Below are 22352 nucleotides of genomic sequence, written 5' to 3' on the forward strand. Positions count from 1 at the left end.
CTCTATCTGGAGATAGTATGTCGTTGGCCATGACATGGCAATGCAGCTTGGTTCTTGCAATATGACGTTATACTCAAGGCTTTAGCAACAACTTGCCAGTTGTCTTCCTTCCTTCGATATCCTACATTGGTTCAATATCAGTGTTAAGCCATTGAAATGGGATAGCCAAAGACTAACCTTATGTGCCTGTTGGATATCTTCAAGTGGATATATCTTATAGATGCTAGTTTTCAATTTATCCGTCTCGAGCAGCTGAAAGAGCTCCGTTATGTAGAGATCAAACTCTTCACGGGTATAGATGTAATTGAAGAGCGTCGGACGGCATATTTTAATGTTTTTTGCGGCAAGCACCCTATAGGTGGAGAGGTTAGAGCGCATACATGAGCCAGCAGGCAGATGAAAGGACTCACGAGATTGGGAACGGCGGCACAACACCACTGGAGTTTCCAAAGAAAACTACAGATCCTTTCCTCTTGACAGCCTTGAGACTATCCTCCCATGTATCCTTGCCCACTGAGTCGTAAACTGCATCCACGCCCTCGCCACCAGTTACCTCTTTCACCTTCTCCAGCCAGTTTGCCCCCTCAGGGCTTTTGTAGTCAATTACCACATCGGCGCCCAGACCCTTGACGATTTCAACCTTCTCAGGCCCTCCTGCGGTACCGATAACCTTTGCACCGGCTAACTTCAGTAGCTGGGTCATGATGATGCCCGCTCCGCCAGCAGCGGCATGAAGAAGAATCCAATCACCTTTCTTGACCTCGTATGCTTCCCTGATGAAAGAAAGGCATGTGGCACCGGTCAAGAGTACCGCCAATACCTTCTCGTCAGATACCCCGTTTGGAATCTTCGCTACTCTGGTTGTTGGCGGAGTGCTGTACTCTGCGTATCCTCCGCTTCCAATCCACGCTACACGGTCACCAACAGCGAAGTTGTAAGGATTCGCACCTGGGCCTAAAGCCACGACCGTACCGGCGCCTTCTTTTCCCAAGATCTCAGGTTTAGCGGAGTCATACACACCCTTTCTGAAATACGTGTCGATGAGATTGATTGCAGTGAGATTGTTCTTGACAAGGACTTCTCCTTCTTTGGGAGAAGGGACAGGCAAGTCTGTCTTATATTCAAGAACCTCAGGACCTCCTATTTTGGAGACTAGAACGCCCTTCTGAGTAGCTGGAAGAGAGGACATGGTGCGGATGATAGATGGTTGACCTCTTGAAGCTGGTGTGATGTACCTGCAAGAACGGAGTCCTATCGCGGGGCCTTGACTATACCGTCCAACAATGAATGAACCGGCGACTGCTCGTAAACTCGTCTTCATATATCCGCAGATGTAGGCCGTAGCTGTAGATTGGTATACTTGTTCTTCATATAGACAAATTCCCCCCCCAACTCTAGTATGAGAAGGTGGCTTTTATCTAAATGCTTCGTGATTTGAAATCACCCCGAAATGCCAAGCATTTTGCAAGGATAACAGAAATTTGGGGTCTGCAATTTTTATATACGGCTTAATTACGTGCCAGTGGATGGAACTTTGGCTGGCAACAGCCCCTATTCCCTACAAGACGGCTTGCCATCTCGATTAAATAGATCAGAGTTGGCCATGTTGCTTTGTCGGTAAATAGCTTTGCTTAGACGATTATGTACCACAGGTTATCCTAGCTCATGCGGATTCTGGGATTGATGAGACAGGCCTTGTCTACTCCATCTGCTATCCGCGTATAACTCTTGGGGATCACAATGCACAGTTTCGTCCCCCGATGGCTCGGGGGCCTTGTCAGGGTGTGATACATTATTTGGCTGGCCCTCATAGCCCCGAGAAATGATAGGAGACTGTTTAGCCCTCCGCCGCATAAGGAAAAAGACAGCTCCAGCGGTTAAGCAAAACGGCACACCCAAACCTATACCCAGCCCTAGCGCAAGGCTTTTGCTGTGTGATTTATCGTCACCTTTTTGTGGGCGCTCTCCCTCGCTGGTATTACTTGGTAATGTAGTCTGGGGTATAGAGGAACTTCCCGTAGTGCTCGCCAAAGTACTTGTCGGGGACATCGTAGTGGATGTCCTTGAGTCCTCGCCGAAATTAATATAGAACTGGCCGCTGATGAACCCACCGAGTTGTTGAGATTCCTTTGTGCCTCGAGCATTGACTATGCGGAAGACAAATGGAGCTGAGTGGTTTGTTGCGTCGGAATAGCTCACAGTCCAGTCATACCAAGTGGATGCCGTGTTCACTTCGAGAACGGTTAGTAAGAGGCCGTCTTTAGGAGCCGGGCATAACTTACAGGTAATTCCAACGGGGCTATTATAATTCTCCCCCTGTATCAGGTAGAGATTCGTTGCTCCGTAGATCGAAGCCCAGCTCACATTCATGTGGGATCCTTTGCTCACACACTGAGGAGATCCGTTTGGGTAGTAGAATTTTCCATCAGAATATTCCTCGGGCAAGGGAAGCTCCACCGAAGGGCATTCGGCCAAAGTATAAGTGATTATCCAAGGGACTACGATGCCCCAGTGCGATCGCATAGTGTCGAGTTTTCGTGAACCACGGGTGTTGTCGTGAGCGAAATGGGAGGGACGAGAAGGAGAAGGGCATCATCACTTCAAGGCCAACGGTTCGCAATATATCCATGATTGCCTGCGGACTATTACACTCCCGCAAGGATTAAATGCAGCAAAAAAGCACGGCGTGTACAGCGGTAGGTATACACAGCCTATCATGCATGGGGCTTCGCCGGCGCCAAGTTGTTATGCTATGTACCCGGCGTTGCCGGATCCTCCGCAGGGATTAGATGTAGCCCGCTTACTATGTATAGCAATGGATATACCCAGCCCATCCTGTATGTCTCAATAGGGGGCCCTTCGGTGTTTTCTGGTCGTTATAAGGGATTGGCATGCGCACTTTGATTACCTGTTTTCGTTTAAACGCAATGTCAAGTCCATATCAAACCCTCTCTCCATGGTACCCCTAACGAGCGGAAGAGGACCTGTGCGCCGATGGATCTACTTCGCATCCCCTTTTCTTAGCTTTCTTGTGGCTGGCTATCTGTTCCTGTCACATTATCCCTTATATCATAGAGGTAAAGGGCCCCTTAGGCCCCTTACTACTCCATCTTCCCCGTCAGGAGAGATCGAGCGGCCTCGGATAATAGCTGGCCTAGAGGACGTCCACGTTGTGTTTAAGACTGGCGCAACCGAAGCACTAGCAAAGGTTCCAGTCCACTTTAACACGACCTTGCGATATGTCCCCCATTTCACATTATTCTCTGACTACGAGGAGGACATTGCCGGGTTTCATGTTTATGATGTTCTGCGAAGCGTCGATGCGGCGATCAGAAATAAGCATCCGGACTTTGAACTCTATAGGCGCCTTCGCGACAAAGGTAGGGAAACTCTATCGACATTGAACACGAACTCATCCAACGACGTGAGCACTCCCGCAGGGAAACCAAACAATCCTGGCTGGATCTTGGACAAATGGAAGTTCCTCCCGATGATGCACGAAACTCTCGGCTTTCGGGGTAACGCCAAGTGGTACGTCTTCATGGAGGCAGACACGTATATACTCTGGGAGAATTTAGTAGCCTGGCTCGAGAACTTCGACTCCAGTAAGCCACACTTTCTTGGCCACCAGATGCAAATTGGAGATATTATATTTGCCCACGGGGGGTCTGGCTTTGTGCTATCCCGTGCGGCTCTGGAACGTGTGGTCGAGTACCATTCCTCTCGAGTTAAGGAATGGGATACGCTCACGGATGATCACTGGGCTGGCGATGCCATTCTTGGGAAGGCTTTAAAAGACGCGGGCGTCAACCTTCTTTGGTCCTGGCCGATGCTCCAAGGCTCGACGCCCTGGGATTTTGATCACTTTTCACCTGGTTATCAAAAACTGCCCTGGTGCTATCCTCCAATAGCCTATCACCACATGGGCTCGGAGGATATCAGAGAACTATGGGAATTCGAGGAGAGATGGTCTAAGAAGGTAAAGCTGCACCGAAGATATAAAAACTGCGTGCAAAGGTAGATGCTAACTTGGAGCATTAGAATGGCAATTTGACCCTCATACATTATCGTGATGTATTCCAGGAGCTCACACAACCTCGTTTTAATGCTACGGAGGAAGCTTGGGATAATGGCTCCCTGGATGTCGCCGCAGGAGTTGAGACGGCGACAGAGTGCGAACGGCATTGCGCCAAAGACCTAGAGTGCCTCCAGTATTCCTTCGGCAGTAAAGAATGCCGTACGTCAAAAGTGGTTCGGTGGGGCAGCCGTAAACCTGGAGTCATTTCAGGTTGGATGTCGGAAAGAATTAACGAAACTGCGGCAAAATTAGGTGATTGTGAACAGACGCATTGGATTCGTCCAGAATAGATTGTACATCGCCAGACGGAGCCATTGAAGATGCCACAACTTTCATTTTCAGCGTCTCCCATCAACTACTGTCCTATCAAACGGCGCCTTGAATACTCACCGGTCTCAGCTGTTAGTCCGTTTGCTTCTCCGCAAGCTGTTTTATATCAAAAGAATAGCCGAAGACGAAGGTGGAGATGATAACTAAGATGATGCGATGTCTATTGATACGATTCCATGTATTGGGATAACGTAGATATATAATCGGTTAATTGTATGGGTTAAAGAAGCTGCTTTCTAGTAGCTAAAGTGCATTGTTTGTCTTACTACTGTAAAAATCATCCTCAAAGTCATCAGCCATACGGTCATAGAATGCCGTACTGCTGTTTATCGACTGCTTACGTCTCAATATCAGTGTATTCTTTTTCATCATCATCATCATCATCTTGTTCTTCTCCATCCTTCTTGGTTCCCCAGACAATATGGTCGGCCCGTAGATCTCGTGGCTGCTTCCAGGCCAATATCCCTTCATTAGGTAGAACCGTATAGAAAGAGCAATATGTAGCCATGAACTTGTCGAAATAATGAATTCCGCAGTCAAGTTTCCACACGCTTGCATCGACCTTCATGCCGATGAAAAAGAATCGCAGAAGGCTTTGCTCGACATAAAATTCAAACTCCATGATATCACTGTGGCATGTTGACATTTGGCCTGGTGCAATATCCTCGTCGGGAAGGCTGGGATCACGCCACGCAATAGCCTGTACTTTACCTATCGGCTTGAGATCTGGGGCATGCTTGTTGTAGAAGCCGGTTACTTCAGTGGTTGGAGGAGTGATGGCTGTAAGTTCAAATCCATCTTCATGCACGAGCTTCGCCCCCAGTTTATTGGTACTGGCTAGGTCTCGGAATTTGACCGCCTGCTCGAGGCTTCCTGCAGCGGCAATGCCAAACTTGACTACTTTTCTAGCAGTAGTAAGCGTCATTAATGGGATGATATCTGAATTCGCGACCCATTCCCGTTCTTCCGTGTACGAATCAAAGAACGAACCGCCAAAGAGAGTTGAACAGGCAGTGTTGAAATCGCCAGGCGCATTGGCGTTTGCTTGGTGAGCCTTCCAAAGCTCACCAGTGGCCTGGTCGGTTATTTTACGAGCGGCCAGAATGTCGTCTCGGTACTCTGGGCAGACATCATGATGTAGGATGTAGTTGAGAAAGTTCTTGATCGTGTGGGTTCCTAGCTGAACAAGCTGCTCGGTATCGACGGCGAACAGCTGAGGGAAAACAGACGACCTATAAAGGAGTAAGCATCAAAAACACAAATGGACTGCCTAAACGACTGAAAGACGAACAAAAACCCTTTAGCAACAGTTTCAAAATCAACGTTCCATTTTTCACGGTCTTGTGGAATACTAGATGTCGCTGTCGCCGTGAGAATATCCTCTGCATCCATCGCCTGGAGATTTCGTTGATCGTTTCCCTCGAACATCTTTGGTCCAACATCGACCCCACCGAAGGCCATGTACTTTGTGAAGACATGTCTTCTGTTGGAGTCTAACCGTCTCTTGGCTTGGTATCTCTGGATTGCCATCTCGAGGCGTCTATAACTAGTGGTTAGAAGGGTGGGCCAGTAAACTCAGATACTTCTTGAAACTGACTGAATTGCTGGTTTAGATCTAATTCCCAATTAGATAGTTATCTTTCAACTGCATAAGTATACAAACTTACGGATCATAAATTGATTTCTCCTCGGTATACTCTGCTGGGGTCATGGGAGCGTCAACATAGTATTCTTCGAAGCCAGTTGGTTTCTTCCGTCGAGAAGGTCAGTTTTTTTCAACATTTAGACACATATTATCCAGGCAGGGAAGCTAACCTTGCCCTTCTTCCCTTTAGACTTCTTCTTTGGCTTCTTCTGTTGGGTGACAGGCACAGACTTGACTGTAGACTCCGCTGCCAGCTTTCCACCTTCGTCTCCCATGCTTTTAACAGCTTTTTCAGCTTCTTCTTCATCGTCTTCTTCAGGTATAGGCTGAGCATCATCCTGTTGCTGGCCAGAGTCACTATGGCCTGCCTTCTTTGGACGATGAGGCAAAGTAATCGACTTGCTGCTCATGATCGGAGCAAGCTTAGAAGCATCAGCGACCGTGTCTTGTTCTGGGTCCATTTTGCTGAGCTCGAGGATTGATTATTCGAGTGAGCTAAGCTGTATGAGAATGCCTCGATGGTAGAAGGCCCTTTTGTAGGTGGTTGAGATGAGTCTCAGCCTGCAAGTCTGGTCCTGTATTCAGTGTTTTTGTAAATAGAGAAAGAGAAACCTCTTCACAAGCCAAAGAAAAATTCACTCTATAAACTGGTCACTTCACTTCTTCTTCTTCTTTGCCTGATGTATCTCATAGAAAATACATCTGGAGTTAAGGAGAGAAAGCCTGATACACAGTAAGAGCGTGAAGTCTCGGTGACCGCTTCTGTATTTCTTTGTGCTGCTCAGCCATCTTTTGTCTCTTGACTAGCTATCGCATAGCTGCATGAAATACTACTCATCCTGGCTCGGAGAACAAGCAAACCGGCCAGTCTTTTATATCTATTTATCACTGATGAAGTCGAACATGAACTAAAAGGGAAACAAAAAGTAAACAAACTGCTTTGCTTAGTTACCAACATCTTCAAGCCTCACTCATCTTGGCGTCTTTCTATGACTTGCATCGAGGATCGGATTTACGATCATGACCGCAAGTTTATTCGTTACATACACGCCAACGTTTGCTGCTGTGGCTAATATCTGAGCCATCCAACTTTTGCCTGGTCGACAATCGGTGGCTGAAGTTGGTGGTACGATTATATCGACCTTCCCATCTGTTCTTCCTAGTCCTCTTCAAGGGAGTTTTTTTATCTACAGACATGCAGCCGTCTAAGAACCAGAAGCTCGATGAAGAGAGCTTCGTGGCGTTCGACCATGCCGCCGCCGGACAGTAAGTTACTGGGTGAGGATGATGTTTGTGTGCTCTGTGGTTATTAACTTGATACATTCCCTCCCAAAACCACTTGCGAGAAGGACGTGAGCTCGTCACTAATCTTTCACCCTGTCCGATAGTGAGGGTGTCCGTTGCGATGAATCCGGCTCTCTCATAGCGAAGCCCTGCACCCAGAAAGAGATTCTATTTTACGAGTCGGGTGCAAACCACCCTGCGTTTCAGAAATACATGCCTACCTTTATCGGCTCGCTTCGTGCTGGTGCTCCCAAGGAGGCTCTTAATCTATCGACTGCCAATGCCGAGACTCCACTAGTCATTGCTTCAGCAGAGACGTCCACGGAGAAGTCTTCGTTACCTCTCGAATTGGCCACACAGACCGATAGTATCGCTATCACCAGACCGGCAAAGAGGCCAGATGAGCCATGGGTTCCGTCTGGCGGCAAGAAACTTGATACTGGCCTGTCAATCGTTCTGGAGAACATTACAGATGGGTTTGTTCGGCCAAACGTCCTGGACGTCAAACTTGGCGCGAGGCTCTGGGACGATGATGCTGTTCCAGAAAAGAGAGAGAAGCTTGACCAGGTGGCGGCCGAAACTACAAGTGGGAGCTTAGGATTTCGCATCGCCGGGATGAAGACATGGGCTGGTCAAGGCCAGGATATCACCAAGCTCTCTGGGCCGGACGTGGATGTGTCCGCAAACCACCTGCCATCAACCGCCAGCGAGGAAGTCAAATCCAAGTCTAAAATCATCGAATCAGAGGGCTATCGTCGCTTTGATAAATGGTATGGCCGGGGGTTCAACGAGCGTAATGTGCATGAAGGCTTCGAAACGTTCCTCGCTTCAGCAAAGGCTGGGAAGATAGATCGTTCAGCCTTTTTAGCGGCCAGAATCGCCGCCGAACTACGAGCAATGCAAGCCGTCTTGGAATCAGAAGAGAGCCGTATGTACTCCGCCAGCGTCTTGATTGTTTATGAAGGCGACCCAGAAGCTTTCGAGAGAGCACTCGAAGTAGAGAGCAAGGAGGCTACTATATCGGAAGGCCTGTCCACCAGGACTACCGGTCATGGAGGCGATAATGATGACGACGATGAAGAGGAGGAAGAGGAGGATCTACCTAAAGTCCATGATATTCGTCTGATCGATTTTGCGCATGCGAGCTGGACCCCTGGCCAGGGACCAGATGAAAATCTTCTGAGAGGTTTGAGGAACGTTGCGAAGATTATGGAGGATCTAGCCAGGGCCTCCAACTAAACCGCATCCCCTCCAAGAAACCCGCTCCTCCATGCGCAAAGGGAAGGAATTAAATAGACTAGAAATGCCTTTTATGCTTGCTCTATAGATGAATGAATGATATTACGACCTTCTGCACGATTGTTTATCTGCATATTTATCACGTGATATTGAATTACATAAGACAAAGCTTAATTATCTTAGTCATTCGCCTCTAATCTTTCTCTTGAGTCTCAGTATCAAAAGAACAATTGAACGTCAGGAGCTTTGCTATCGAAGAATCGGCCATTCAAAGGTTAGCAAGCATGTTTCCCACTCGCGTCTTGCTGAAACGGTCAGCGTGGAAAGGTAAGCGCATCAATCTCCTCTAGATAAGCTAGGATGGCATCAAATTAACATTGTATATCCTAGGTCCAAATATCGTACCGTATGTTTGAAATCCTATACCAAGCATTGTGATAAAAGGCGCCGTTGTTGATCTCAGTCCTAATGATAATCACAGTCTTCCGCTACCAAAGACCATTCCTCCTCCTCCGGGCACACCCGCCATCCGCACCCAGGCTAGAGCAGCCACCATTCTGCCTAATTTTGTTGGGTTACGATTCGCAGTTCACAACGGGAAGCTATACCAGGAAGTTTTAATCACTGAGGAAATGGTTGGAAGAAAACTAGGGGAATTTGCGCCGTATGTTTCCCATGATCATGGAGTAACTATTGTGCAGTTTGGACGTTCGTCTTGTGCTGGGGCTAACGTAGCGCTTTCAGAACGAGAAAACGATTCACTTACCAACATTCGAAAAATAAGTAAACTCCACCGTTTGATCTCCTGCGTCGGGGGGGGGGGGGGGGGGGGGGATAGGAACAGAAATGGAACCACTAGCACTGCAATATATGTTTCTGCAACATAAGGCTTCCTGGTACCTTTACCTGACTATTTAATTTTCTTTTTGGTTATTAGGTGTTGATATTACTTGATCTTTTAGCATGGGAAGGCGAAGAATTGCGCAGTATGGATGGAATCATTGGGATTACACGACTCGGTCATTTACTGCGTTGTTCATTATATCACGATTCATTCAGTATAGAAATTGTACATTATACACTAGAGTCTTCCTATACTATTTTCTCCTTAAATGAAACCTGCTGTGCCATACTCACTAGACGCACTACCGTCCACCATGTCGGTTGATTCTTGTAATGATCAGGATATATGGCCGAAGGTATTAAATAGTAGTAAAAAAAAAGAAGTCCAACTCCCACCTTCAACCTAATGCCCACCTGCATATATGCGCCTTTTCAAAACATGAATTAGCAATGCGCCAGCACATTTCACTGTGAGATGCTCTGGGGCAGTAAGACCTAGCCGTGACCAAGTGACAGATAGGGAAATGAAAGGGTATCCAAATGAGCCGGAAAAACCTTGAAAAAGCACGTATCGAATGAAGAGAGGGCCGTGGGATGCTTCGCCGATATGTATTCACCTTTCTTTATCTGTAGAACTCGCCTCTCTTCACGCTAACTCCATACTCGCCGACGGCCATGCCTAAATCTTCCATGGTAAGGACGGTCTTGCCTTGGGATCCACCCTGGCCGCCGCCTCCGAACCCGGCTCGCTGGACACCAAGGTGTAGACCGCCAGCGCCTGATTTGCCTTTGGTTCCTCCTTCACCAGCTCCGGCAGCTCCAGCAGCTCCAGCACCACCGGGCTGACCGCCCTGGGCAACGTTGCTGAGACCCGCAGTCACATTGATACTGCCCATGGGGTTATTGGAGGAGGCACTGTTCGAGCTGCGGATCCGGGAATACTGGTATGAGTCCGCAGCGATATCCGCAATGAACTTTTGCGTTGCTAAGGCGAGAAGCCGGGCAAGGTGAGGAGGGGTGTGGTTTGGCCCCGGTCCTGGCGGTGGAAGGCCTGCAACGGTTAGGTAATGGGCAGTTACAGCATCCGGAATCTATGGGTTTTTTATAGTCGTTAGTATCATTGACCGGACAAGGAGGTGGTAGTAAATCAACATACAATAGGCGCGTAGTCGTCCATCTGGCTCAGAAACTCTCTCAAGCTGGTATCTTTCTTCGATGGTGGCACTATCGATTCAATACCGTTTAGCCCAGAAGCAGGTCCGGGAATGCCTGGAGCCGTGTTTGTCGCCGGGGCATCAGCAACACCAGCACCGGTGTCTGGTGCCGTAGTATCTCCCGCTTCTGGCTCGGTGTCCCCCATGGTGATGTCTTCCGTAGAGCTGATTTTGATATCTGCTGCCTCCTCAGGGCTTATATCGGCATCCTTTGGCAGCGGTGCACTCCCTTCTTCCTCCCCTCCCGCAGCCACTGCAGGCTCAGACGCTGGGTTGGAACTTGGCGACTGCTGTTTTATAGGCGGCTGGGAGCTTTCCTGGTCTGCTGCTGTGTCCACGGTCTCCTGTGGCAGGGCTGGAGATATCTGCGTCTGTGACGGTGGCGAGGCCGACGTGCCAGTCTTTGGTGCTGGACTCGCGGGATCTTGGGTGACGGTTTGCGACGATGGCTGTGCGACGTCCACCTGATTCGACTGTGGTTGTGGAGGTGGTGGCTGTGAAGAATCTGATTCGGCCATGGTGATAGGTATGCTGTGATAATATATGGTGAAGGTAGCAAGAGCTTAAGGGCAAGGATGCGGTGAGCTCTGCAGCGACAACGCCCTGTGGTTCCTTGTATGGAGCGCGCAGGCTGTCTCCCTTTATCGAGATATGAGAAGCAACAGGATCTTGGGATGAGAGACGATAGGACGGGATATCCTGCGTTCTGAAGGGAGCCAGGACGGGTTCGGTGGACGTTGAATAAAAGATCTCTCGAGCTGCTGGTCTCAACTACTACTTTGCAGGGCCACAACCGGCTTAACAGCAACAGGCCATCGCCAGGGGAGACGCTTTCGGAGTGAGATACTGGACGGCACCGTGAGCTTTGCGGTTTGTTCGAGTCTGAGATGCAGTCGAAGTTGGTTACGGCGAAAGTTACTCCAATGAGAAGATGCTGTGTTGAAGATGGACTATTTAACGTACCCATTGAAAGCTGGGTTATAAACGCTGTTAAAATACAAGCAAAGTGATAACAGACAACGCTTCCCTGCGACCGTCTGCCAAATACCTGGATTCTACCATGTAGCATGAGAATATGGCTACTTTATCGAATGCAGCTCCGTGAAATCAGCTGGATGCCTGGCATTCCGCAAGGATGCAGAAGCCAGGGGGACATCCGAGTTTCTCTCGTATACCAACACCAACCGGTTGATAGATACCGGCAGCAGCTGCTCTGCGCCGAAACAGCTATACCTACTTTGCCGTCAACGGTACTGCTGCGGAGGCTCTTCGTCCTAGGCCTCACCCGTCGCTGGCGGCTTTCCTAGACGCAGCGACACTGCCTCTTCACCACTATTACCCCTCTGGAAACTTGTTCTTCTACGCTTGCTCTTTCAACTACCCGCAATATCTCTTCGATAATAACGCGGCGGACCTGCAGGATACGCCGGTGGATAGTCTGGTGAACCTCTATGATGGCGGAATGAATATTGAAGCCGGCGGCGGTTTGTTCTACCATCAAGGCTCCCATCGTGCCGTGGTCTTTATGCATATGGACGCCTATGACCAAGCATTCCCTATTGAGGCGCATAAGGAGCTCTGACACCCGCTTGAGACGGTGCTCTCTAACTGGATCAACCTAATTCTTATTGGCAAAGTTGTAGGCTCGCTCCCTGGCGAGCCAGGCTTGTTCAACTGTGAGAAGTTCGGGTGCTGGGAGTGGCGGCCCTATAGTGATGCCCAGGTTGGTACTTGTATCGCCGCGTGGGACCGGCTGTGTGAGACCATCGAGGCGCGCATCTCGAGTAGCACCACCGGCAGTGCGGTTGATAATAATAACCGCCATGATTCAGAGCCGTCCCCGGTCCCCCCGGCTGTCTTGGACGCTGCTTTAGTGTCTGATCCTGGTTTTGCGCGTGCCTTTCTGACCCGTGCACGACGGCCTCTATTCCACCGCATTGCTCCAGGGCTCGTCTTGCCCGCGATGGACGAGGCTGGATTTACTATAGAGCAACCGTACACTAGCCTGCCTCGCTCTTAATACCGCCTGTGTGCCTTTTCCCCGCCGCCGGGGAGTATCTGGTCAACTTGACGAGCACGACGTGCGCATTTACCGAGGACTTTAGTGCATCGTCTATTCATTCAAATATTCCACCCTGAGTGAATGCTGGTGTCTATAGCGAGTCTGTTGAGCGGGATCGCCTCGATAACGCGGAGGAAGGGTTTCGGCTGTTACTTCCCTTTAGCTTCAAGGAGCGTCATGGGGAAAACACTGGTTTGGGCGCGCGGAAGAGCGACGGGTCTCTTGTGGGCGGGGTGGGAAGCCTCTTTCAGCATGGATACAAACCCTTTGGCGGCGACAACTACCGCCCCCAGCGGTTGGAATGTTTGTTCAATTGTTGGCGCAAGCTTGTAGACGATGGCGTCTGGTCGGTTGGGCCGGAAGGGGTAGAAGGCACCATTGATACGTTCAGGGAGGCTGACGGAGAGCGTTGGAAGCACTATTATATCCCGCCCTCATGGTAATTCAACCTCAACACTCTGTATGATCAAGGCCAGATGCTTCGGTAAGCTGATCGCCGTCGTTGCCCAGCGGTCCGAGGTTTGCGTGGCACACTCCGTCCGCCGCGGTGGTGTCCTGCCGCAGTGCCTCTGACTTGTTGCGGCGCTGGGAACTGCCATTCCGGCGCCTGTGAGACGGATATGGGGGACCATCGACGAATGGCGAGTGCGGGCCGCATTTTGCTGGAAAGAAGAAGTTCGGTCAAGATGCTGTGTTGAAGATGAACTATTTAATATATGCATTAAATGCTGGTTTATAACGCTGATGAGTTGAAGGAAGACGCTATAGAATATAAGCAAGTAATAATAGACGACCAACGCTTATAACGACGGCCTACCAAAATATTCATAGGCCACTCAATAAAGGGAAAAAGAGAAGATAATGTTATAAAGAAGGATCCACGTAATTTCGTTGAGAGTCCATCTGCATTCCTTCCGACTTCTCCTGTGTTAGGCTTTGATATAGAACCTGTTCGGCCGACCGTTCGGCTAACGAATGCTGGTCTTGATCATGGTGATGGGGATGATGGTGATGCATTTCTTGTTGCTGCGGAAGGACAACCGGCGTGCTTGGTTGCGTGTTGGCATGAGACTCTATACTGCCAATGGAGGGCTCAACAGAGGCTGACGCATGAGCGCCAGCAAGCGCCATCATGCCTTCTATCCCTTCCACATGTGCCTTGTCTTCTTCGCCCTGTTTACGTTCTCGTTCTCTGGCTTCTTGCTTTGCGGCCTGTGCTGGTGCCCGTGTCTTGAGTTCTCCGGTAACGAACTTGAGATAATAAGGCACCTCGATTCCACTCTTTAAGAAGAAGAGCTTGAGGTTGCGTGCCTTATCCTTGAGTTGTACCTGGTTGCGGTCCTTGAGGGCTTCACTAATGGTACCCCCCGGCCCAAACATTGAGAGTATCTGACTCCAGTGAGGACCCTTGACACGATCTAGCCCAGCCATTAGTGCATTCTCCTCTTCTGTGGTCCAGGGTCGCCGTTGACTAGGGAGTCCCGCACGACGGCTACTAGGGGATGATCGTGTCGTGGTTGCTAGCCTGGCACGTTCATAAAGTATTTGGGTGGGCTCGGATTGCGAGTAATGGGGAACGCCTGGCATGTACCCATAACTCGCGTTTGCAGTATTCGTTCTCACTGCGGAAGGCTCGGCTGGTGCTTGGGGGCTATATTGTTGGAACTGAAATTGACTTTGAAGGAACGGAAGATGCGTTGATTGCGGTGCGGAAGTGGTAGGTGCAGCGGCATAGTTTGAAAAGGAGGTTTGGGTGGTGGGTTGACTCTGTGGTGGTGGTGGTGGCGGCGGGGAAGTTGCTTGGGGAACCTGCTGCTGAGTAAAAGGTGGTGGTGATGCCTGAGACACGGGTGGTTGAGCTTGTGGTTGCGCAGGCGGATGGATTTGCTGCTGCGGTGACTGCTGTAGAGGTTGTTGTAGTGGAGGAGCGGAAACGGCGCTGGCTCTCCTTACGCCCTGACCTTGAAGTGCGATTTGTGCAGCACGAGCAGCTCTCGCAACGAGGTCAACCTTGCCAATTCTCCGTTCTATGGGTGCTGGTTCTGGTGGATTTGGGGGAGCTACGGGAAATTGTGTTTCCAGAACCGTACCCGGAGACTCTGTCTCCTCTTCCTGTGGCGAAGTTGGAGATCGTGTCTTATTCGGTCGTTTGGACTATCAAGAATAAGTACTTTTGCCTGTATCGTAGTTGCAAAAGTCATGAAAAAACTAACCTGTTGGGTGGTGAGAGAATCAATATTCTTGCTGACATAAAGGCTAATATCTCTCAAGAAATCTTGCCAAAGATATTTTTCTGGCAGAGTATTGACTGAGTCAGGATTTTTTATTTCCCCTAAGAGTATATCCCGGCGCGACCACGCTCGTTTCACAAAATCAGTTTCGCTTGGAGCTGGGTGCCGAGTGCCTGGTCTTCGTGCCAGTAGCTTAAGGCCAAGGTTGTCGGGAAACAACTCATATAAAATATCAGCTTTTGGCCGAGCTGGGTTGTTCATCGACGCAATAAATGTTTGTGTTTTCAGTTCTAGAAATAGGGCAGCTTGGCTTTTGAGTAGCCGTCCTCCCTCTGGAACAAATATATCCAAAAAATTGTCATGAAGCTCGGAGAACCCAATCTCTTGAGTTCCAAATAGGCTGAACACAAACGATGCCAGGTTTGCTTTCCGAATTATTTCTACCTGGCTGGGGTCTGTAAACCCTAGATTAGATGCGGATAGGAAGGGTTGAGTTGTGGTATAAACTTTCTTGGTGTGGTCGAATAGAGAGCGTAGAGTTGAATAGGACTGTGCATTCTCTGATTGCGGGTCCGAAACAAGTGTAGTAAGATCTTGGAAGCTTGTGCGGGCAACGAAGCAAAGAATCTGAGTGGACTAGTGGATGAATATTAGCATCCATCATCTCGAAAAAGTTCATGCAGCACTCACTAGGTTATCAAGAATTGGGAGACTCTGTGACTTTAGATTCGAGTTTGCCTTTAGGAAGGCCGCATTGGAGGACTCAGCAGAGCTAACTTGCTTGGTAACGTCTTCCATTCTTCGAGTCTGGTCTAGGAGACTGGATATGGCCTCAGCTACGTTTTCCGCCGAAGATGCCTGGGTAGTTGGTGGATGTATATCTGCAAGTTCTTCCTTGACCAGGTCACGCTCAACATCTAACCCTGCCACACTCGCCGTATTACTCCTCACGTGGAAGAAAGCTGCATTCGGGGTATGATGGTGGCTCTCGTACGTCACCGGGGTCGCTCCCACAACCTCGTAGGCGACATCTCCATCTCCAGACGTATCCGTCCGCCGGCGTTTTGCCTCTGGAGGTAGGGATGCATCGTCATCTTGCAGCAGGTGAGTTGGTTTCAGCTGTTCTATAGTAGGTTCAAACAGTAAGTTACCAGGACTATGAAGGCCGAGAGTTGGCCAGATTAAGGGAAAAAAGAACAGCAAGCAGGGGGAACTAGAGGTGATAAGCTCACCATTGGACTCAGCTATAGGTGTCGCAGCCGCTAAGGGTTTGCTGGTGGCCGGCTCGTCGTCTCTGGGAAGATCTCCAGGTTGCAGATGATCGGTCATTGCTGACTGGCTGACTACACGTCGAGATATCCTTCAGGGCTTCTCTTCCCATAAGCAGTTAAAAATGAGGGTTTAGGGATAGGGCGCGGAAGTAGGGCTTGGGGCGTCGTTCTCTTTGGGCGTGTTATTAGGGCTTTCCCAGAGTCTGCCCTAGCTAGCCTCCTTAGGAAGTGGGGCAACTTTGTTCTTACCTCAACGTCTTTGCTTATATAATGAGATCGATCTGCCCCTAAAACCACGACAGCTTCTACAAACTAGCTACGTTGTTGCATGTTGCTGAGAAGGCAGAGCTACGAAGATGCTAATAATATTACAAAGGCGAGCCCGAAATCATAAATATAGACACAGAGCTCCTGGCCTTGAATCTACAACCATGTCTTCTGCAGAGCAGCTCTATACCCGAAGATTCCGGTTTGACATCAAACACTCGGGGTGACAACCATAGGATCTTCTTGACATGAAGTCTACCAAAAAAAAAAGCTTTTAGGTGAAATTTGGGTCCTGGACATCCAAATTCTACTGCTACCCGCTAGAATCCGGCTTGTAGTCATAGATGTTTGACTCACAGGCTGACTCTACAGTACATGGCCCTACACTATATAAAGCCGGTAACTGCATCGTTCAAGCCTGAAGTCTGCAAAAACTTTTTCTATCACTGTCGATATCCTAAACCTGCACTGCCTATAGCTGCACTCCTATCGTTACTCTTCCTCAAGCATTAGGTGTTAGTGTGAACTATTGGATGCTCCCACCAACAACCATGCATTTCTTCTATATTTCGTTGGTTCTATTTATTCTTCAGGCCTCGGCCTCGGCTAAGAGCACTCCGCGCCAGGTTGTGTGGGGGTCAGTAGCCTTTATAAGAAACGGAGAGACTGTACCTTATGGCCTGTCCGGAGCTAGGACTCTCACTCCTGTGGGTGCTCAACAACTAGCTGGTGCTGGCTATGCATTTCGAAGCCGCTACCTCACTCCGAGTTTGAACCCTAGCCTTTCACTCTCTAAGATCAAGGGGCTCTCTAGCTCTTTGAATAACGACGAAATCCAGATATCATCCACTTCTGACCAAAATGTGGCTGCGTCTGCCCAGGCGTTTATGCAAGGCCTTTACCCACCCTCCATCGGATTAGCAGATTCCGGAAACATTCTAAGTAACATGGCGGATGCCAACGGTAGTACAACTGATTATCCCCTCAACGGATACCAATATCCACTTATTTCGACTTATCGCGCGGAGGATCCCATCTCCGCTCACATTTCCGGACACAGGAACTGTCCGAGGCATACGGAGGCAGTGTGGGCTTTTGCTTCCACAAAACCGTACAAAGATCTCTTCGAAAGAACCAGAAGCTTCTACGGAGGTATATACGCTCGCATGCTCGTCGGAGTTTATACCCGTGACATGGCCAGTGTGCTCTATGCTCCTTTAGTCTACGAATATCTTAACTACCAGTACACCTACAACTCAACCGCCCGAGGCATAATCTCTAGAGCTGATGTAGAAAAAGCTCGCCAATATGCAAATGAATGGGCGCATGAGACTTCAAGCAGTGCGGACGTCAGCTGGTCTAAAGATAGAATGCTCGCCATAGGGGGTAGATCCTTGGCATACAGTATCATGTTTGCGCTGCAGCAAAACGAGAGAACTCAAGGCTCATCTAATAAGTTATCCCTGTTATTTGGCGGGTATGAGCCTATGATGGCATTCATAAATATCGCCATTTCAGCTCAACATCGAAAGGGCTTGAATGGCATCCCTAACTACGGAGCATCGATGGTTATTGATCTCTTCAGTGTAGAGGAAGAAGATGGACTTGTCGAGTATCCCAGTGACGACTCGAAGCTGATGGTCCGATTCATGCTCAGGAATGGTACTGATGCGTCCGACCCCGAGACTAACTTCACGCCCCACCCGATGTTTGGAAATAGTCTCCATCAGACTGCAATGCCCTACAAAGAATTTGTATCCCAGATGGTGTATAATATGAAGTCCACTTCCGAATGGTGCCGGTCATGCAACAGCCGACAAGACTTCTGCTCCCAATACGTCAACCACCAATCCAATAAGGGCTGCGGTGTCGTCAACCTCCATCCCACAGACACTGTCTTGCTTCTATTTCTCGGAGCAACGATTCTGTTATCTGCAGTCTCACTGGTTGGCATTTCCTACATTCTATGGCGATGCCTAAGGAACAAGCGTAAAAGAAGGGTGACTCTTCCTAGCTACGGTGACAGTGTGATACCTAGGCGCTCCTCCAGTACAGTGAGCAGCAATTATACAGGGGCACTCTCATGGAGGCCAAGCATCAGCTCGAGTGGTATTGTTGAAACACCAAGCCCTCATGAGAGCGATATCGAGATGATCCTAAGCCCTACCGCCAGTCCGGTAAAGATCCGTGATACTGTCTGACAGGCTGCTTCAGACTGTCCTGAGCATTTTTGGTGAATGATGGGCTGTATCCTAATAGCTGTATGGGAGTATTTAAATTATGTATGAGTCTTCTTTTACTGCTTTCTTTAAATAAAATTCAGAATATGGCAAAGGGATAGTTTTTAGGTCAGAGTTGAAACACTATTGTTCACTATTGTTATCTAGCATCGATGAGACTCCATATATATAATCTTATTCACTATCAATAACTCCCCCCTTGAATAGAGAATATGAATGGGTGTTGTTACTACCCTTCCTAGTATTTAGTGTGAATAGAGAGAAGGTGTTGTTGCCGCACCGACAATAACTCCCCAAGGAACAACAACAACAAAAACACCTAGAGAAAGACAAGCAACCTCTTATTACTGAACATTGTAAAACATATATTATTGCTTCCTTCTTCATTTTCTTCCTTTGCTTCCATCTCACTTCTTTCCGTTCTATATTTTCTGTGTCTCTTCCTTCTGATTCTCTGATTCTCTGCTTCTCTCTTCCTCCTTCCACACTGCAAAGACTGTCTTTTATATGAGAGAGAAAACCGCTTCTTCTAGCTTCATCCACCGGTCTGAGAGTGCCTCTTTTACCTAAACTGAGCTGCTGGAAAGGATCTCTTATCCTCTCATTTGCTCCAAGCCTTCTCGTTATCGATTCTGTGCCAATTAAGGGGCGATATTTAAGGAACGTCATCACCTGTATTTCGAAGGGTCTGAAGCCCTATATCAGGGGATATAGGGGAGAACATCAACTTGTCCACCAAGGACTCACTTCTACCAGAGCCGAGTCTAGAGATCTCTGACACCAGAAGGTGCCGAAACTGCTTTGACGGAGACGCTAAGTGCGAAGGAAAGTAAAAGGTGACTGGCTTTAGGGACGGACGGGTATCTATTTCGTTTTCTCTTACAACTACGGCACGAAAACAGCCGGAGATTGAATGCTACTTGGTTGTCGTACCCTGAAATCAGCAGAGTGTGGCGTTACGAGTCTAAAAAGCTCAAAAGCTATGGCGGCAGCTCTAGCGCAGAGGCCAGGTAAGCAATCACACCTCCCTTTAATTGCCAGTCAGGGTATAGTAGTCATTTTAACTTGGTTTGATGTTTTCCTAGGCTCATCGGCAATCTTTCGAGAAACAATGAATACTGGTAATGACGGAAAAGAAAAACTTTGTCTTCAGGTATATGAAGATTTGGAGACGGAGAAAGGCAGTCTATCGCCTTCTAGTACCACAAAGCCTAAACCTAGGAAATATGACATTGAAACATTGTTGAATATCGGGAAGCAGCTGGGGAAAACGGATGGCCCAAAACGGCTGAATGTCAGCAGCCTCTATGGCAGCGGTAAGTGGGGTATCATTTTTCAATACCCTTGGAGGGTTGACAAATATGCTGACTCTGGTGGTTTATAGGACGGAGATCACTGGGTTCTGGCTCCTATGTATTGAGAGAAAAATCAATCAATCATACTCGGACATCAACTAACATGTCAATGGACTCGGAGGCAAGCTATCACACATCCCAGTCAACATTTGTCCAATTTCCAACTCGTCAGCCAAAGAATGCACCTGAGGGAAACACAGCTCAGACAAACGAAGGGTTCGCTCGATTTTTAAAGGAGCATGCTTCACCAAAACATCACAGAGTTACAGCTGGTGGCCGCATAGTTCCAATGACCATACGTACTAGTCCCACATCAGAGTCCACACTGGTTGCGAAAGCGGAAGAGCCAGCAAATCGACAAAACATGGATCCCTCTCACTCCATTAAATCCACCAAGGAAGACGAGCCGAAGCCCGACAGTGGGACCCTGAGACGATACCGCACTCGAACGATAGCAGATGGCAATGGTCGATCGGAAACCGGTAGACGGCGGGATTCCGTTATCAGTCAAATTAGTAAGGAAACAAACACGGCAGGGACTGCTCAATATCGGACACCTGTAATAAGTGCATCTGTTACCGCTAACCCCACGACACCCGGTCAGGCAGGCGGCCTGAACTTCATTCCGAACTTAGGGAATCAAGGGATGGATGGGATATCGATATCACAAGGCCAGGCAGATCAAACTGGGTTTCCATTCCCCAATCTTCAACAGTACTACTCTCAATCTGGCATTTCCGTGCCTGCTTCAGACCAAGCTCAGGGAGCCTCCCAGGCTCAGTTTATGAGCCCAGTGTGTAACATTGGGCCATATCCGACACCGCCAGGACTGGGGATGTTAAATCTAGCGCAGTTGTATCAGCTTCAAGGCGCCATTAACCCTTATGTTGGTCCTATGACCCCAGGGGTAAATATAGCACAGACCATAGCTCCAGCCACTGATACTCGCAGTCTGAGCAATATGTTTGAGAACGCTATCCAGGAATTTGAAACAGTCTCCACGCAATTATCGAACTTGGATCGTTACATGGCCGTGCACACTTGGGATATTGATCCAGCCAGCAAGAAAATCCTCGTTATCCAACGAATGGAGCTGGTCACGAAGCTGGACGCAGCCAGGGTTCTCAAAGAGAATCTAGAGACAATACTCCGATCCGGTGCTAGCAATGAGCTAGCAATGACGGCGAAAGCCCATTCGAAATTCCCAAATGCAGGTACCCACGATTTCCTCGCCGCTGCACCATGTACTCCAAATATAAATTCTCAAGGTGGATATTACCAACCTGGGTTATCCAACACTGGCGGAAGTTCATTCAGCATGAGCGACGCGCACGGCTTCATGTCTCCTATTCAAACAAACGAATCTCCATATCTGTCTCCAGAACCATACTGCGATAATGGATACCTGTCAAATCTACCAGTAACTGGAGGCTCGAATAATTGGACGACACCAGGATTGAATCCCATGAGCATCTTTGAGAAACTCGCTGACGATGACGATGACGATGACATGAGAATCATAACCTCACCAACCGGACAGATGGTAGCTGAACCAATCAACACGTGTGTGCCTCCCGAGCTGAGAGCCATTTACCAAAAAATTGAGTTGGCTGCGAAGCGTAACGAACCCTTGGGGCTTCTTTTCCAGGAATTAGCCAAGGTTACAGCACACATCACCCGCATAGGGGCAAACAGAGGCCGCAAGCCCGATTTGGTTGGTTCTAGAGTTGAGGTGCCTCGCGGACGGCCAAGCGCTCGACTCGAGATTGTCGACCCCAAATCAAGACAAGCGGCCGTCACGCAAACCCCTACACCTGCCCGAGGCCCCAGCGCCACTGAGTCTTTGAAGGAGCAGGCGCCTTTCAAGAAATTGGGTAAGCTGCAGCAGAGCCCGCTCTCTTTCACACCCTGCGGGCAGCACTGTCGAAAACACGACTCTAGAAAAGTGGAGACATTGGCAATCGAACAAAAGGTCAACGCTCATGGGTATTTACCACCCTTCGATGGAGGCGGGGACGTGGAAGGGAGCCAGGGCCCTGGCCGAGCCAGCCAGGCGGAACCAAACAAGAACGACAAAGCAGAGGATGCAAAGTCAACCAATACCGAGAATGCATGGGCGGACTTGCTTCGTAGCAGACCAAATCCCAATCCGATGGACGTGCGCAGGTTCTTCAAACTTCTCCGGGATGAGGACTCTGCAGCCCTTGACAAATATCGGAGAGAGAGTGATCGACGGGCACTCGGCTGACCAGGTTGGTCATCATCATATTTGCTCCCCTTCATCGAGCTGTCT

General features: G+C 48.9%; 11 protein-coding genes across 11 annotated transcripts; 6 read left to right on the forward strand and 5 right to left on the reverse strand.

Annotated features, from left to right (window-relative positions):
• Positions 1-73: 73 nt before the first annotated feature.
• On the reverse strand, positions 74-1189 carry MCYG_03679 (ZTA1; the record flags this gene model as incomplete). Its single annotated transcript, XM_002848127.1, has 3 exons — positions 74-121; positions 178-352; positions 411-1189. The coding sequence occupies 3 exons, from the start codon at positions 1187-1189 to the stop codon at positions 74-76; spliced, it is 1002 nt and encodes a 333-aa protein (XP_002848173.1).
• Positions 1190-1653: 464 nt separating this feature from the next.
• Positions 1654-2370, reverse strand: MCYG_03680 (conserved hypothetical protein; the record flags this gene model as incomplete). Its single annotated transcript, XM_002848128.1, has 2 exons — positions 1654-2231; positions 2283-2370. The coding sequence occupies 2 exons, from the start codon at positions 2368-2370 to the stop codon at positions 1654-1656; spliced, it is 666 nt and encodes a 221-aa protein (XP_002848174.1).
• A 445-nt stretch (positions 2371-2815) lies between these two features.
• Positions 2816-4460, forward strand: MCYG_03681 (conserved hypothetical protein; the record flags this gene model as incomplete). The annotated part of the gene is made up of 4 exons (XM_002848129.1): positions 2816-2837; positions 3084-3979; positions 4042-4237; positions 4369-4460. 4 exons carry the CDS (start codon positions 2816-2818, stop codon positions 4458-4460), a joined length of 1206 nt encoding a protein of 401 aa, XP_002848175.1.
• A 191-nt stretch (positions 4461-4651) lies between these two features.
• MCYG_03682 (conserved hypothetical protein) lies at positions 4652-6514 on the reverse strand (the record flags this gene model as incomplete). The annotated part of the gene is made up of 6 exons (XM_002848130.1): positions 4652-4676; positions 4750-5640; positions 5700-5891; positions 6006-6023; positions 6076-6158; positions 6224-6514. The coding sequence occupies 6 exons, from the start codon at positions 6512-6514 to the stop codon at positions 4652-4654; spliced, it is 1500 nt and encodes a 499-aa protein (XP_002848176.1).
• Positions 6515-7248: 734 nt separating this feature from the next.
• MCYG_03683 (inositol polyphosphate multikinase) lies at positions 7249-8576 on the forward strand (the record flags this gene model as incomplete). Its single annotated transcript, XM_002848131.1, has 2 exons — positions 7249-7319; positions 7442-8576. The coding sequence occupies 2 exons, from the start codon at positions 7249-7251 to the stop codon at positions 8574-8576; spliced, it is 1206 nt and encodes a 401-aa protein (XP_002848177.1).
• Positions 8577-8860: 284 nt separating this feature from the next.
• Positions 8861-9363, forward strand: MCYG_03684 (mitochondrial 37S ribosomal protein RSM19; the record flags this gene model as incomplete). Its single annotated transcript, XM_002848132.1, has 3 exons — positions 8861-8903; positions 9021-9240; positions 9321-9363. 3 exons carry the CDS (start codon positions 8861-8863, stop codon positions 9361-9363), a joined length of 306 nt encoding a protein of 101 aa, XP_002848178.1.
• Positions 9364-10042: 679 nt separating this feature from the next.
• On the reverse strand, positions 10043-11151 carry MCYG_03685 (RNA polymerase II transcription factor; the record flags this gene model as incomplete). The annotated part of the gene is made up of 2 exons (XM_002848133.1): positions 10043-10510; positions 10576-11151. The coding sequence occupies 2 exons, from the start codon at positions 11149-11151 to the stop codon at positions 10043-10045; spliced, it is 1044 nt and encodes a 347-aa protein (XP_002848179.1).
• A 369-nt stretch (positions 11152-11520) lies between these two features.
• MCYG_03686 (conserved hypothetical protein) lies at positions 11521-13138 on the forward strand (the record flags this gene model as incomplete). The annotated part of the gene is made up of 4 exons (XM_002848134.1): positions 11521-11592; positions 11829-12117; positions 12277-12628; positions 12793-13138. The coding sequence occupies 4 exons, from the start codon at positions 11521-11523 to the stop codon at positions 13136-13138; spliced, it is 1059 nt and encodes a 352-aa protein (XP_002848180.1).
• A 421-nt stretch (positions 13139-13559) lies between these two features.
• Positions 13560-16255, reverse strand: MCYG_03687 (telomeric DNA-binding factor trf1; the record flags this gene model as incomplete). The annotated part of the gene is made up of 4 exons (XM_002848135.1): positions 13560-14849; positions 14909-15562; positions 15617-16050; positions 16159-16255. The coding sequence occupies 4 exons, from the start codon at positions 16253-16255 to the stop codon at positions 13560-13562; spliced, it is 2475 nt and encodes an 824-aa protein (XP_002848181.1).
• A 373-nt stretch (positions 16256-16628) lies between these two features.
• MCYG_03688 (conserved hypothetical protein) lies at positions 16629-18665 on the forward strand (the record flags this gene model as incomplete). The annotated part of the gene is made up of 2 exons (XM_002848136.1): positions 16629-16666; positions 16943-18665. The coding sequence occupies 2 exons, from the start codon at positions 16629-16631 to the stop codon at positions 18663-18665; spliced, it is 1761 nt and encodes a 586-aa protein (XP_002848182.1).
• A 1021-nt stretch (positions 18666-19686) lies between these two features.
• Positions 19687-22307, forward strand: MCYG_03689 (conserved hypothetical protein; the record flags this gene model as incomplete). The annotated part of the gene is made up of 3 exons (XM_002848137.1): positions 19687-19714; positions 19790-20020; positions 20089-22307. 3 exons carry the CDS (start codon positions 19687-19689, stop codon positions 22305-22307), a joined length of 2478 nt encoding a protein of 825 aa, XP_002848183.1.
• Between the last annotated feature and the right edge of the window lie 45 nt (positions 22308-22352).

This window comes from Microsporum canis, genomic scaffold (assembly GCF_000151145.1).
Source record: "Microsporum canis CBS 113480 supercont1.3 genomic scaffold, whole genome shotgun sequence".
Lineage (NCBI taxonomy): Eukaryota > Fungi > Ascomycota > Eurotiomycetes > Onygenales > Arthrodermataceae > Microsporum > Microsporum canis.